The sequence below is a fragment of the Anabas testudineus genome, chromosome 6, assembly GCF_900324465.2.
Source record: "Anabas testudineus chromosome 6, fAnaTes1.2, whole genome shotgun sequence".
Lineage (NCBI taxonomy): Eukaryota > Metazoa > Chordata > Actinopteri > Anabantiformes > Anabantidae > Anabas > Anabas testudineus.
The window spans coordinates 15,811,947-15,827,826 of record NC_046615.1 but is presented as its reverse complement, the minus strand read 5'-3'; the positions used below and the strand labels follow the sequence as shown (position 1 = coordinate 15,827,826).

At 41.9% G+C, this 15,880-nt stretch overlaps 1 protein-coding gene across 2 annotated transcripts in view; it reads right to left on the bottom strand.

Annotated features, from left to right (window-relative positions):
* Positions 1–67: 67 nt before the first annotated feature.
* LOC113166307 (neuroplastin-like) overlaps positions 68–15,880 on the bottom strand; it is a 28,562-nt gene continuing 12,749 nt past the window's right edge. Inside the window, exons 1-8 of one of the 2 annotated variants that reach the window (XM_026366373.1) lie at positions 13,164–13,810; positions 8,987–9,410; positions 8,052–8,213; positions 7,042–7,260; positions 5,878–6,024; positions 5,016–5,256; positions 3,809–3,973; positions 68–3,314 (exon numbers count right to left, since the gene is read on the bottom strand). In XM_026366373.1, coding sequence (XP_026222158.1) covers positions 1,810–3,314; positions 3,809–3,973; positions 5,016–5,256; positions 5,878–6,024; positions 7,042–7,260; positions 8,052–8,213; positions 8,987–9,410; positions 13,164–13,810 — 3,510 coding nt within the window. In that variant the 3' untranslated portion in view covers positions 68–1,809. Of the gene's footprint in view, positions 3,315–3,808; positions 3,974–5,015; positions 5,257–5,877; positions 6,025–7,041; positions 7,261–8,051; positions 8,214–8,986; positions 9,411–13,163; positions 13,811–15,880 lie in introns of those variants that run through there. The other variant, XM_026366374.1, reaches the window with a different exon arrangement.

Sequence of the window (15,880 nt, the reverse complement as noted above, 5' to 3'; positions counted from 1 at the left end):
AAAAGAAATCAACAGCTAGGACGAGCTTCATTGACCATATGTTGTTTTATTGCATTGAATTTAGTAGCTAAAATAAAATATGCCCAACATACATAGGTGATAGAATCATCAGATTTGGTGGTTAAAAGGCAGCAGAAATAAATGTATAAATAAATGGATGACTGACACCTCCTCTTCTACACACACCTTGAGCAACCTTACACTCAATCCAAACTGATGCCTCTGGCAGGTGGTGTAGTGGTGCGGGGTTGGAGGAGAATAGTAATAAGGGATTGATCGAGCCCATTGGCAGTGACTGGCTAGTGACTGATAGCATCGTTCTTCTCATGGTGTTGTCAGAGTCACAGCAAACCTCTGGTTCAGTAACCAGGCAGCTAAAGCCACTGGACGGGATCCTCGGATGGTTTGACCTGCTGACCGGCTAGCTGCTCACAGTTTGTGGCCGGCCGCAGGTCCAGAGAGAGAAACATCATCTAAACACATGAACTCATTAACAAGTAGATGGATTTAAGAGTCCAGTTTTTGAAAAGCTGCCAGTGACACACATCTTATTGAGTCAGCGTAGCATCACAGAGCAGCAATTGTTCAGCAATTGTCAAATTTTACAATCAAATAATGTACAATGAAAGAGGTAAATATGCAGCAATATGACCCATCAGGGTTTCTTATTAACCACTTGTCCAAATAACTGCTTTTAGCCCTTTGACTGGTGCAAGAAACATTCAGATCAATCTTAGTGCATCGCTGGTTTCAGGATGATTGATTATCAACAATTGCTTTTTTTATATATATTTAATTCCCTTGTTTTGATCTGTTCTGTCTAAAAACAGAATCTCATCAAGTGCTTTGATTCACAGTACCTTTGTATACCCATAAAAAAAAAAAATACTCTGATTATTGCATACTATGCTAATGGCACGCAAACCTTGGCTCAGGTGTATGCTCGGTACCGAAGCTGAGACTCATTTCAGACTAAAATGAGTTGGCATCAGTTTTGCAGCTCGCCACGTGCCGAAGCAGCTGTGGAGGGACACAACAGAAATGTATGTGTTGTCTTTGAAACTGGTTATTCCACAGAAAACCATCACCACCGTCATGTTCAACACAATCAAACTCAATCCCACTTCTCTCACCCAAGCATCAGGACAGACATTACATTACATTCATTGCTTTTGTGTGTATTTGAATGTGATCTGATTTGTGTGACCCATTCGGGCGTGCAATATTGCTCAAACTCTATCTCGGAAGACATGTCGTCATCAAACCTTTTAGGTGATCTCTGAAACAAGCAAAGTGCACAGTCTGTCTCTCCTCAAGTCTCCTAAGGGGTAACCTTGCATTCACACGACACACTTAGTTGTGAGAAAGGATATAAAACAAGACAATAATTTTTGGTTTCAGTCATAACTGGATACAGTTGTGGACAAATTTCTCAACTAAACCGGTGTTGCTAAAAGGTTACACAACAGTGCCTCTTCAGTGGGGTTTTAAAGGAATACACATAACAAATGACAGAATGTGATTATAATATAATACACAGAACATTTGATATTTTCATGAGGTGCTATATATATCCGTCATATTTTTGATTTTATTATTATAGTCAAATAAGCAATATCCTGTAGAAAACATTTGTCATTGTCCATTATTATCCATGATCCATTCGCTCTGATTTAAAATGAAACCACTGATTTCCAATTCGACTAGAATAACACACCCTCCTTCTTTCTAATTTGACAAAGTAGTGGTAAAAACAATGCCACGAAGGAGATCATCTGTTCAGGCATTAAAGGAGGGTGTGTCTGAACCTCACAAGTTGGATGGAAGTTTAGACTGTTTGTGTTCGGTCCCTAACATCTTAGCATGAGGAGAATGAACACCAGTGGACTGCTTCTGAGATTCAGGCCCTGAATGTGTCCGACTGACAGGAGTGGCTTGACCCGGGATTGGACTGTAGGGTTTACTGAAAGCCATGGGGGAAGAGAAGGGGCTGGATGCCCACACTAGCCTCTCCGAGGAGCTGCTTGCGGCCAAAGGCCTTTCCTGGTGTATAGAGCTGTGGGAGCCTGAGATAGTCTTTATTTCCTGGGTAAAGAGATCCACCGAGGACTCAGCCCTCTCTTTGAGGGTACAGGCCACCCTGGCAGGGCATGAGGTCTGAGGGGTTAGAGGGCTATGAGAGTCACTGTTGCTGGGAAGCTCACTGTGGTAAACTGTCCTTCCTCTCACAGGGCTTTGCATGCTGGGACTGTGGATTGGTGGTGTGCAGCAGGGAGAGCCCTCGCCCGAGCCATACTGGGCCAAGGAGGCCAGAGCTGAGTGCTCGGGGAGAACCTGGGGAAGGAAAACTGATTGGAGACCTGCCAGACTGTGCTGGGCCAGTGATGCTGTGGCCCCGGCTGTGAGCGGAGTCATTGGCTGAATAAATCCAGTGGAGGACTGGGTGCTGGTGATGAAGGGAAAATGTGGGAGGTTCAGACCTCTGGATGTCCTGCCTGCTCTGTCATGATTGGACCCCATGGGTTGCAGGGCAGCATAGGGGGTCTGCTGCAGCTGGCTTAGTATGGGGCTTACTGAGCTGGAGATCAGAGGGCTTATGATGGAGGACGAGGGGGCTGGGAATCGCCCTACTGGCCTCCCTGGCACCCCCTGCTGGAGTAAACCTACTGGGTGGGATGAAGTGGTCATAGCACCATGGAACGGCTGGGGGTGGAGCTGAGCAGAGCAGGTGTAGGAAACAGTGGCCTGGCTAATGGGGAAGACCGAAGCAATACCAGAATGTGGAGGATGGGGAAGGGGCTGGTGTAGGGGCAGAGGGGTCAGGGGCTGCAGACTGCTGGTGAAGATGGGCTGGGATGTCAGTGTGGGTGACACAGGCCCAGATCGAAATTGGGTGGAGCTGGCAGGTGAACCAGGCCCTGAACCACAAGTACTGGATGTGTTTCCCCCAACGTGGACTCTCTTTGGATGGCTGGTGGGGCCTTTCAGTGAACCAGACCCTGGTGCCAGAGCATGGTGGAAGAGGATGGGAGGCAGCTGGGTGTGGTGGGCCAAGGCCAGAGCTAGTGGGGTAGTGGCTGCAGCTGCCTGAAGCGGGGCCTGAACCAGCGGGGCCCAGATGACAGGAGTGGGTGAAGGGGGAGCATTGGCAGGGTTTGGGCTCTGTGCAGTGCTGGTCTGGATCAGCTGTGTGCATTGGGCCATGTCACGGTCGTGCTGCACTATTCTTTGGATGATTTCATTCTCTTGAAGGTTTAGTGCGCCAGAACTTTGGTGATGCTGGACTTTATGTTGAAGTACAGAGTTCCTCTTCCCTGTTAAGAAAAGACAAAACAGGCCATGAAATATTAAAATAATATTCATATTATGTGACGAATACAGTGGGGCACACCAAATAAGTACATTTACTCAGCTTGTGCAGTATTAAGCTACTTGTGTAGTACAAACATATGATCATTAATAGAATACAACTCGTGTTAAAGATGAAACCAGGGGCTCCTAACATATTTGGCTTGTGGCCAAAACAGCAGTGTCTGCATGGGATCTGACCTCTTGTCACATGTCTATGAGTTGTTATCAGTAACAATGACTTTTTCCTCTGATGTTTACATATTGTTTCACTTAAAAAATGTTTGGGGCTCAAATAGTTAAAATGACCCCATTCTATTTAAGTACAGTGTTCCAGGACTTAAGTTCAAATAATACATTTCTCGTTGAGTAATGTAATCATATACTGTGTTACTGACAGGAGCAATGCTTCTACAAAACATTCCTGTAAAGACGTTTTATCTTTTGGCAAAGCACGCACCGATGCGGTCCAGGCGGTCGAGAGCCACTGTCTCAAAGGCTCTCCTCATCATGGGATATTCCTCCAGCACCTCGTTGAAGTTGTCTACTGACAGCGAGTACAGTCGACAGTAGTTATCTGCTCGCACGCTGGCTGTCCTCCTGCCTCGAGTCAACAGGCAGATCTCTGCAGGGCGGGAGGAAAAAAGAGTTCAATTGTTTCTATCACTTCTTCCTGCTGAGCAAGACAGAAATTATTATTATTATTATTAATTCATTATGAATTAAAAAAAAAAGTGTTTTAATTATTTCAATTTCTCTTTTGATCCATTCATAAAAGGAAAGTAACAAAACAGTATTATTAGTGTGAGACGATGGAACGAGAAAAGGCCAGTGCCTCTGAACCCCACAGATGGAGCACTTAATGCAATTTCTGCAGCTTACAGTGCTGACCTCATGGGTCGTGCCAGATCAGGAAAATAAAATAATGCGCCATTTAAAAATAAAGTAGACATATTTTGAGGACAGACATATTGAGGATATAGACACGGACACACACACACTGACTTTCTCCTGTTTCGTTTATCAGTGCAATCTATTTATTAAACATGACAACGTGGCATTTCTGGCATATTTATTTTGCCATGTGCTGGGGTAAAACATATTTTCTGTTCTCATTTACAATTTCCACTTCTGCATATGTGTTTATCTGTGCTGTGGTAAAATACATTCTGTGTTCTATTCTTATTATTTTTGTGTTTGTATAAAATCTGGTTGGAAACAATCTCAATAGCGTGGTATTGATAAAAGTTGTCTGTGTTGGATCACGCTGCTTTCAATTGAAACTACCAGTGTGGTAAATAATATTTTCCTGGACGGTCAGTTTCACTCTGCTACACAGCTGGACGCTGACAGTGACAGGTTGAGAGGACGTAACAAGGGCGACAACAAATGGAAGGTTCTGGATTTCAGCTTTAAATATGATGTTAACAAAGGGGAAAACCCCACAGATGGAATCAAAGATCACAAAGCTTTGCTCCTCTTAGTCCCGAGCCCTTTAAAGGAGATGATGTGGACAGTTTTTCCCAGCTGTAATAGTCAGTGAAGTTAATCTGCTGAGTGCCAGAGCCAAATAAATCAAAACAAATCATCGCCACTTCCTCACATACATTCAAACCAACCTTCTGCCAACTGCAGAATATATTAGCTTGGTTTTGCGCCAATATTACCTCCAAAATAAGAGCCATCAGACAGCTTTGTGTCTTTGCTGCTCTTGGTCAGGACACTGACAACGCCGTGCTGGATGAAGTACATCTTCTTGCCGATGGTTCCCTCTCTGATGATGTAGTCGCCCGGCTGGAAAACCTCGAAACGCAGTTTGGTCAACATGGAGGTGACAAAGTTTGGATCGGCGTTGGCGAACAGAGGCATGGAGGCCACCAGTTTACGACAGTTGAAGTTAATGATCTCCTGCAGAAGAGACATGGATATTCAAAATATACAAAGCCCTCACAACATTGAATGCCAGTGTTACTACATGTGTACATTTCAATCATTATAAAAGCAGCTTAATGCTCCTGTAATGAGGTTCTCTGTCCTCATACAGTGTCCAGTCATTACTAATCAGATTACAAGACTATTAACATTATCGCACAGAGTAAGAGAGCCATATTAGATTACATAAATAATGAATTAATTAATTCACTTATTTGCCAGTGAGAATCATAATATGTTAGAAAAAAATGCAATTAAATATATTGAAAACATATTTCAGACCTACTTTAGCTTTTATAAGAAATATGTACAAAAAAAAACTATATTAAACTATGCTGTATTATAAACAATAAGCTAAAATTCACCTGTGAATAATATTTCATATTGTTCCAATTGTGTTTTACTATATCTTCAGTCATTGTGTGTTTATATTGCAGTCTTTACTTATAAAAGTAGTTGATTAAATACTTCTGCACTGCTAAACAAGAAATGTTAAAGTGTAATAAAGTTGTCTTTTAATGTAAAAGACAAGGACATTATAATGACTCAGCTGTGTTACTATAAATACAACAGCGTCAAGATAGATAATATCCAAACCTCTCGCAGTGGTTCGTTCAGCTCCTCCAAAATGCTTTCTTCGTCAAACATCTTGCCCTGATATCGATGTTCGTAGTAATCATGGATCCTCTGGCGCATGTCAGCAGGGAGCTTATGGAAGGACATGTACTGCTCCACCTGTTTATACTGCAACGACAACAATGGCCAATTATTAAAATGACACAAATGAATTAAAGTGTTTAAGTGAACAAATCACACAAAAATACATGCAACTGTGTTTATGTCTAAGACAAAATCCAAAGTCATGTCAACATGAATATATTAAACTGATTGATGTGTTGGCTCAGAGGTGGACTATAATGTGTCTCATTACGTTAACAGTCAACAGTCAGACCATCTGTGAAACCTGCCCACAGTGCAATGCTGTGCCTCTGTCCCATCTGACAAATACAGTTGTGCTCTGCAGGCTGCATCTAATAACATTAACTACTGTGTCCTTCAGCAGTGTACTCCATCAGCAAAGCACCAGAAACTGTCAGTGTTTACCCACCCTATGCAAGTTACATACGGCTGTACTGCTTATATTATCAGAATTTACCTATTTCCAGTGTCCATGTCTCTTCTATTGATTTTTTCGAGTGTCCTATACATTCAAATCCATTCTCTCTGTGGGGTATTTTTCACACTTACAAACCTTAGAGAACATTGAGTGCCCTGCATCGTAAAGATTTATGTTGGCTTTAAACAGGTCGGGAAAAGTGTTTCTGCAACTAAAAAGGCGGAATGACTCTTCACATCATTCGCTTTCCTTCACAATGTCACTAATCAACATTAACATGACCACTGAAACTCAAAGCAGTTTATTCAGATCTTTTCCTCCAACTTAAAATAGCAAATCCAAAATGGAAAAATACATACATATTTAGTTATTAAGTACAAATTGTGCATTAAAGCTCTTTTTTCATACATTCACAGGATTATTAAGTATTAAACAGAAATGTACTTGCAGAAAAATAAACTATGCCAATGTATATATGTATTATTTATTATTAGTAGTACAATTAGTACAATTTTAAGTAGCATTTCACAGTTAAACTATTTAATAGGTGTAGAATAAAAATAATTAGTTAAATTTTATCATAGTATTTAATTCTTAGTCCTTAAAAAAAGCTGATTTTCATATGACAAATATCAACCACCTACCTTTTCTTGGTACTGCCTCCTGGAGGAGTCCAGAGACTGAATGAGTGCAGTTGCATGCCCCACAAACATGGCAAAGCAGGTAGCGCCCACGATCATGCTGAGGATGGTGAGCCACACGTCAGCCATGCCAATAGGGGGGTACAGGCCGTACCCGATGCACAGCATGTGACTCATGGCCTTGAACAGGGCGTAGGAGTATTGCTGACCCCATGTGTCATTCTGTAAGGATGCGGGGGAGGAGACAAAGTTTATCAATATCAAAAACATTAATGCAGAAACACATCTGTGAGGTTTTTCAAAAATTCAAAATCAAGTACACAGGCAAAGAGTCCTTTATTCTATAAAAACATCAACATAAGTTGATTTTTGTTTTTGGTATGTATGTTGTTTAATTTGTTTTGTACTCAGATAATAAAGCTTAGGGCTACGACTAATGATTATTTTTATTACCTAGTATTCTTCCCACTGCTTTCTTGGTTAAGCGATTATTCAATCAGTGATTTTATTTTATCAGCTGTCCAAAATTCAAAAGATATGAGGTTTACTATAATAAATGAAGAATATATTAAACCTCTCACATCTGAAGGCTAAAACCAAAGAAAGAATTATGAAATAAAACATTATTATGAATATTAACATATTTTATATTCAACTAATTGCCACAGCTTTAAATATAATACACTAACTGTGAGGTTTAAAAACCATTGAAAACTAAATATTTCTCTACAGTGTTGAATATGCATGCCTCAAAAAGCAATCAATGCTAAAGTTTTAGTTTTAAAAGTATCATATCTTGAACTCTTCTATGTGGGGGTGATTTGATCAGATAAGATTGACAGTGATTCAGTGTTGATAAACCCTTTTTTAAAACTCTCACGTGAAACAACCAAAACTGTTGAGAGTTTGTATTCGTGTTCGTTCCCATCGCTGACAGTAAGAAGACTAAAACATTCAGGGCCTTTAAGAGGAACACATTTGGATGCTGTGTGACTCATAAATAATCCACTTACCACCATCTTGTTTCTAGTGACCCAGCAGTCGGCAGGGAAGTCCTGCAGCATAGGAACCAGAAACTGCAAACAGCCATCCCAGTGACACAGCAGCAGCATCATGCCAATCAGGTTCATGATACGCACCATGGCGCTGGCCAGATCATACGTCATATGGAAAACCTGTGTCACAGATTATCAGCATTAATGTAACTGAAATAGCGAAACACACATCTCTTTGTAAGCAAATCTAGAAAACTTATTTTCTCCCTTATGCAATCAGGAGATTTGAAATATACAGTAGGTGCAGTGTGGGCAGATGGATACAGGGGTCCTATACCAGACGATACTGTTCTTAATCTTCTATAGACCACCAGATGCTGTTTTAGTGTTGTATAACCATCTGCAAGCAACATTAACGGCCTATGGGAAAAGCAACCCGAGTTGGAATTGTAAAAATAAGACAATGCAGAAAAATAACTAGCTTAAGTAATTTGAGTGTGTGTGTGTGTGTGTAAACTGCAGAGAAAAACCAACAAATTAACTCTACAGCTTTAAGAATCAGAATATTTGTTATACAAAAAGCAGGATGATACGTTTCCCCTTGTCACGTAGAGCAAAAAGGTTACGAGTTATGTAAAAATCTAGTGCTGCAACTAACAATTAATGATTAGTCAGTTCAATAAATATTTATCTGTGTCATATATTCTCAGAACCAAGGTTTATCTATTTTTTCTGCACAATTAGCACTTCAAAACCCAAGAACATTCAATTTCTACTGTCTAAGACTAAAAATATCTACAAGCAGAGAATACTTGGCATTTAGTTTTAAAAGTTATTATCAAAATTGTTGCAGCTTCTATTTTAGGAGCACCACTAAAATTTTAAATATCCGACCAGTGGCTAAAATTACGTCCTGTAGGGAGATCCAATGAACTTATTGCTGCAGCATCTACCTCTTCCCACTGGTGGATGTAACGAATGAGTCGGGAAAGGCGCAGCAGTCGCAGCAGACTGAGGATCTTCGTGAAGCGGACAATCCTCAGAGCTCTGGCCGTCTTGTAAAAGTCAGAGTCAATACGTGTTTCTACGATGAGAAAAATGTAGTCCACAGGTATGGAGGAGATGAAGTCCACCACAAACCAGCTCTTCAGGTACTTGATCTTGATCTGCTGGGGGTCCAGTATGATCTCTGTATTATCCTCCTTGACAATACCCGTGCGGAAGTTAAGGACCAGGTCCATGAGGAAGAAAGTGTCCGAGACCACGTTGAAGACGATCCAGGGTGGTGTGTGTTCATCCTTGAAGAAGGTGATTCCCACAGGGATGATGATGAGGTTTCCCACCATCAGAAGCAGCATGGTCAGATCCCAGTAAAACCTGAAACACACACACACACACACACACACACACACACACACACACACACACACACACACACACAGATATATATATAACTCATGCATCTATATAACAGCAGACCAAAGTCATTTGGGCCCAGAAACAAGTCCTTAGATAAATCATCACAAACTTCACTCATACCTTTGGCAGAATAAGTGAGCTAGATATTTTATGTCAGCGTGCATTAGTGACATCAGGAGACTGCAAGCATTAATGTACCTTCCCTTTATTAGAGATCCAACTATGGAGAGATGACAGTAAGTGAAGGTGGACAAATGGTGCCAGAAGCCCCTAATTTGCACTAATGTATGGGGTAGACTACTAACATCTCCCTACTAAAATGTAGGGATAGTATTCTTTCTTGTGATTTGATAATAAACTGAGTTTCATAGGATTTTGAACTGTTGAGATAAAGAAGGGTTCTAACATTTTGTATAGATTAACAGACAAAAAAGAGAACAGATTATCAATAATGAACTTAATTCTTGGTTACAGCCATGTTAAGAGTACTGATCGACAATAGTCTGAACTTTGTGGTCTTTAATTAAAATTGTAGAAACTAATCTGAGAGACCCAGAAAAGCAAGAGTCTGAGTCAACTGTGTCTGTGTGCATACTGAGTATGTGCTGCATTTTCAAGGCAATCCTGGATATGTGAGAACCTCAAACAGAAATTAATCTCTGTGCAACTTGCAGTCTCATACTGTAACCCAACCCAGGAGATTTATGTTCAGGAACAAGGGAAACAATTGGCTTGAGCATAAACAGTAACAAAGCAACAATGGTTTGATTCATGTAAACAGTAGTGGTTCTCTAATTCAGTTCAATATTGGGCTTGTGGCCAAAGAGAAGGAGAGGAAAATTGGATATTGGAATTCATCTAAATTGCCCCGCCTCCCCACAAAAATAAAGATTTTCACAAGTAACTGAATCCTCAAGTATCAGCATCTGGATGTTCGATTTCATCTCTAACTGCATTAAACAGGCGCTGCTTTTTTGTTGTGTTTACAATAACAAAAACAGCCAATATAGGACTAGGTACTGACCTAAGAGGCTGCATGCATTACACAACTTATTAGTACACACTCACAGCATATGAGACTCAGTATAGTAACCACATAAAGTCTGGTACATTCAAAAGGAACGGATGTCAATCAAAAGAGCAGCCAGAGGAACAGATGGCTCCATTCATGGATGTTACTATGACATGTACCATCTACCTAAACATTCTCTGATGTGGATCCGTTCAGCAGCATGATGCAAACTCTCACAGCACAAATTTGTTCAGGAATGGTTTAAAAAAACCCAACCAAGGGGTTTAAGGTGTGCATCTGTAGGATAAGTCCGACCAAGGGAGGCTGAAACTAACAACCTGGACTTAAAGGATATGCTGCTGACATGACAGAGGACCCTTTCAAAGATTATATGGAGCCCATACCTTGATGGGTCAAAGCTGCTTTGGCGGAACAAGGACATGTGGTTGTGAAGTTAATGTTGTGGTTGATCTGTGCACTTTTAAGTATGATGGTTACTCACACCTACTGTTCACATCACTAAAACAGAAAACAGTGAGGACAGGGTGACCATTTGCTCTAATCAGCTTTCTGTTGTTCTCTGCCAAACAAAGCATTTGCATTCCTCTTTTCATCTGCCCCTCATCTCTACAGTGACACACTGGTCCTAATTGCACTTCCTCTCTCTGACTAAATCCACCGTTATCTCCTGGGAATCCATGTCATCTCCAGAAGTCAGCTCCCATCAGCCAGATGTTGAGTAGTTAGCATTACTGTTCTGCACACGTCACTGTGCAGCAGAACCCTGGAACAGCTGGACCAGAAAAAAAAAAAAAGAAGGGTCTGGAGGGGACAATGCATTATTGCCGTCCCCTGCAGACCATCCTGTTTGCTCATCAGCTGACTGTGCACACAGCATACATCAAACAACCTACTGGTATAATCTGCTGTTACCAAGAAAATAAAGCTGACAGTTGTGGGGTCTCTGGACCTCTACTGGTCCGGAGAGGAATGCAGCACTATTTGGGTCAGAGTGCAACCACGTTAAACAGCATGAGAGCACAAAGAGAGAGGAGTTACAAGCAAAGTGAGCACAAAAAGGCTTAAAATGGTGAAAGGAGCTTAGATCAATCAGGACAGCTGAAAAGGGGATCACATTTGTACCAGAGATACTTATCTCTTGCTGCCAGAGCGCAGCTGAAGCACAACAGCCTGCATGCAGCTCAGTGGCTTAACACACACCTGTACTGGGTCTCATGCCCACCAACAATCATATTAAACATATTAACGCAGGGCGCCTGTTCATTATGTCTGTTGCTGTAGTCACAGAAAGCTTTCATAAAGCAGCAGCTACTTCTGATATAAACACCTCAGAGGATACATGACCACTTGACTCATGGACAATGGTTTTGGAAACAACTGCCTCCAACTTACACATATCAGGGAGTGAAGTTACCTGTTTGCAAGATGAATACCTGCAATGCAGAATGCAGCAGTGTCTCATTAACCACAATTAACCGAAATGGGATGTGTAGGAAGAAACATTTATCTTAAGACCAGGCACGAAGTAATGACACTGCATAACTCAGTACACAGAGTTAACAGCTGGGCGCCCTGATTCCTCACATCATTTTCATTTCAATCTCTCTTTCCGTCGCTCTCTCTCGCTCTGTCTGCGTTCCGTGTTTTGTGGCGTGTCCCCTCCCCGTCCACACCATCTCTGCTCCATTAGACTAATTGTGCTGTAATAATCTCCACTGATGTGTGCTTCTAATATCTTGAATGGTCATGTTACCCTATTTTGATTACCCCATTTCCAAGCTCCTGCTGCACTCTCTGTAATCCATTGCCCTCACTAAATGATAAAAAAGTGTAATTCAGATGAGTGGAAAAAAAAACTGCAGTGACACACATCAGCATACAACTGGCCGGTGAAAATATGATGACACTGATCCTCAAGGTTAAGTGTCGTGAAAATCTCTTGATGGTGGCGATGAACAGAATGCTGGTTTGTATGCAGCATGCAATGAAATGTAGATCATGCACGTATATATGCACAGCTTGGATGGTAAATTAAGGAATTCCACCTTGTCTCAGTTTGTGCACAGACTTCATTCATACATAAAGAAAGATTTACATACACAAGTTAGAAAACCTTATGGTGTATTATTGTATGAACTACATAATATACACATATTTCTAAAGGGCAAACAAAAGAGGGGGCGTCTATCCTACAAGTGCATGAAATCATTTGGAAGTCGGGCTTAAAAAAACAATTTTGCAAGCCAATTAACAAGTTTCTGCTGTATCATATGTTTCCCTGTAAGCATGTCCTGCACAGTTTGTGTATTGAGTCTTTAGAAAAGGATCATTTTCAGAGATGAAGCCATTTATCTACTGTAGGTGTGTATGGATTACTGAGGCACAGTCACCTAATAACTGTATCGCACAGGCTCAGATTATCGGCTTGGTATCATTATATCATTACAGTGATTAAAGACAAACATTCCTGGTATAAAGACGATTACTATGTCTATTACAGTAAGTTTATACTGATTTTATCACATTGATTGGCCATGTTTTATGTCTCATTAGGTATAGGTCATTTTAAAATGCCTGATATTTGGCAGGCTAATCCAGGCTGATGTGACAGGATCACTGCAGCACATTTTGTAAGACACCCCTTGGTCTTAAATACATGTTTTCTGCTCAGAAATTACCTAAAATCACTGTAGGGGTGGATGATCCAGAAGCCAGCAGACTTTACTCGTTCCCTCTCGTGCTCCACGGCCCTCTCACTCCCCAACATCCGCAGGGAGAACTTGTTGACTCCCGGTTGGAGCATCGCCCCAAACTGCCGGTGCATGAATCCGGCTTGGTACAGTCGGTCATCTTCTGGGATTATTTGCTCGGTGCCCTCCAACTTGATGAAACTTGACTGGTCAAATACAGATGCTTGTCCAGCTGCGCCACTCTGACCACCCGTTGCATGCTGCTGGGCCCCGGGGCCGTGCTCACCGGGGAAACTCTCTCTGACACCGGAGTCAGCTTCGGGGATGAGGCGCTGCTGCTCGGGTGGTTCTGACCCGGCAGGATGGCGCCCGGTGATGGAAGAGATGCTGCCTCTAAATAAGCGACAGTCCCCGTTCAAGTTGGTCTTCACAGCAACGTCCCTTCCAAAGTCTTCGCTCCTGGCCTCGTCAATGCTTTTGCAACTGCTTGCATGAGACAGAGAGGACAAATGTTTTAGCCGAATACTTTTCCTCTTAGTGTCCTTGTCTCCTTCGTCAGTCACGAAGGGGTTTTGCCCAATGTTTTGCGGCAAGCTGTACAGACGTTTGCGCATGGAGGACTGGAACCTTTCCATTTTGAACAAGAACAAGAAATGCGCTCTAAGGATAGCCCGCGACAACACAGGGATGAATCATGAATCGCATACACTTGGAGTACCAGTGGAGGCAAAACAATGACGGCGCATCCGCAGGACAGGTCGTATCTTATTTGACACTTGGGACGTGCCTCTCTCCCCCGGTTCAAACATTGAGATGCGTCAACGATACGTGGTCGCTTCGATCCGACGGTCATGCAAAAGCAGCACACGGGAACTACGCATAAATCCAGGTAACCCACAGCGTGCAGACGAGAGCGCATCAGGATGCAGCATGCTGAGTGTCGGACGTGCCGGAGAGGGGAGAGAAGGCTGTTGCTGAGCTCCTCAATGACAAAGCATGATCTCCACCTCCCCAAAATACCGGAGCTTTCTCTCAGTGCGAGGTGATGACACACATGCACGCAGCTGGCACCGGCAACCAAAGAGCGCTGACATCACGGAGACATCGGCCTCCCGCTCTCTAATAACGCGGACACTGATGGAGCTTATCTGTCGGGATGTCACAGGAGCCCGGCTGGCACGTGCGCTCACCCCGCCCAGCCAGGACGAGCAGGAGGATGATTCAAGGATGCGATCCAGCCTTTGAGTTGACAGTTCACTATAGTTGAGAGTCTGCTCTTTATACATCGACACTAATGACAGGCGGTGTCATGAAGCGCGATCTGCAGACGCAGCCTGCATCTGTAGCCGGGTGAACTGTAATTAAGACAGTTGCATAATGCATGTCAACATGTACAATGGATTAAAGGAGCTGTGTCATGAAGCATTAGGAGGTTAAAACAGTCAGATGAAATATTTTGTCCATAATATCATCGGTTACACATAATGGATATAAACTGTCCCTGAAGTCTTGTGATAAATGTGTATTAACAGTATGCAGGACACTAGAGTCCACTGCATTAGAGGCGTTTTCTGAACTGGAGTTACAGCCTCATGGGTGTATGGCTGTGTCAACCAGTCAAGATGCAGTTTACATCCTCGCCCGTCCAGAATCATTTAGCCACTAATCAGCTCATTCTTGAGTCCAGTGGACGAATTTGATAAAATTCCTTGGAAGAATAGGAGATACAGGCGATGTAAGGACAAACCCAAAACGAAAAGCCTGTAGTAACAGCTGTATCCAGCACAGAGGTATGAAATCAAACCAAGGACGTACAATCCATCATCACTCCACCACACTCCAGACTAACACCACTCAATGAATGGATGACAATATCATGAGAGTTCTTCCTAACATGATCCAGAGGCTGAAACATTTTTTTTTAAAATGACAGAGGAATCACTTCTTCTTTACTGGGCTTATTTAACACATTCAGCAATTTCAGAATACAGTATTGTGTATACTTTATATGGCTACATAAACACAGTAGTGTTTTTACAGCATTTAATTCTATTATGTTTTCCATGGTCACATAACATGGAGCTGTTCCTGCTTGTTATTTATGGCTCTTTCCATCAGTTGTTATATCACATATTTGCCTAAACAATCTGTGTCTTGGCGTCAGCACTTCTAGTTTGGAGTCTCCTTATCATGAACCGGCCAGACGAGGATTTCACACTGTGCCTTATTTAGTACAGTCTTGACTCCACATTATGTCTGCAGGCAGCAACGCCTTGTACACTGAGCTCTTTATACTTATCATTCACTGTAAACCTGTGATGTTTATGTATGTGCAGGCTGAGCCCAGATTTAGAGCCATGCTACTCATTTAACCAGTATATGTTCCAAATTATGTTCCATGTGTGATGTTATCATTACATTTTCAAATGTTTTATACATTATGCAAATAGATGATAGAATAAATATAATAATTTACTAACTGTAACCAAGTGCTGTACACTTGAACACATCAGCAGTGTGTTTATAAGATGCTATGCCACTAATTCTACTGTCTTTTATTTTGATCAGCCAATTCTGTTGTTTTTGTGACACATCAACAATCAATCAATAGACAAAAGAAGAGAAATAGTGAAATGAATACAGAAGTCTAAACTGCTTCTTTAAAGAGTACTCCATCAGTTTGAATTAAACGTCACCTGATGTCT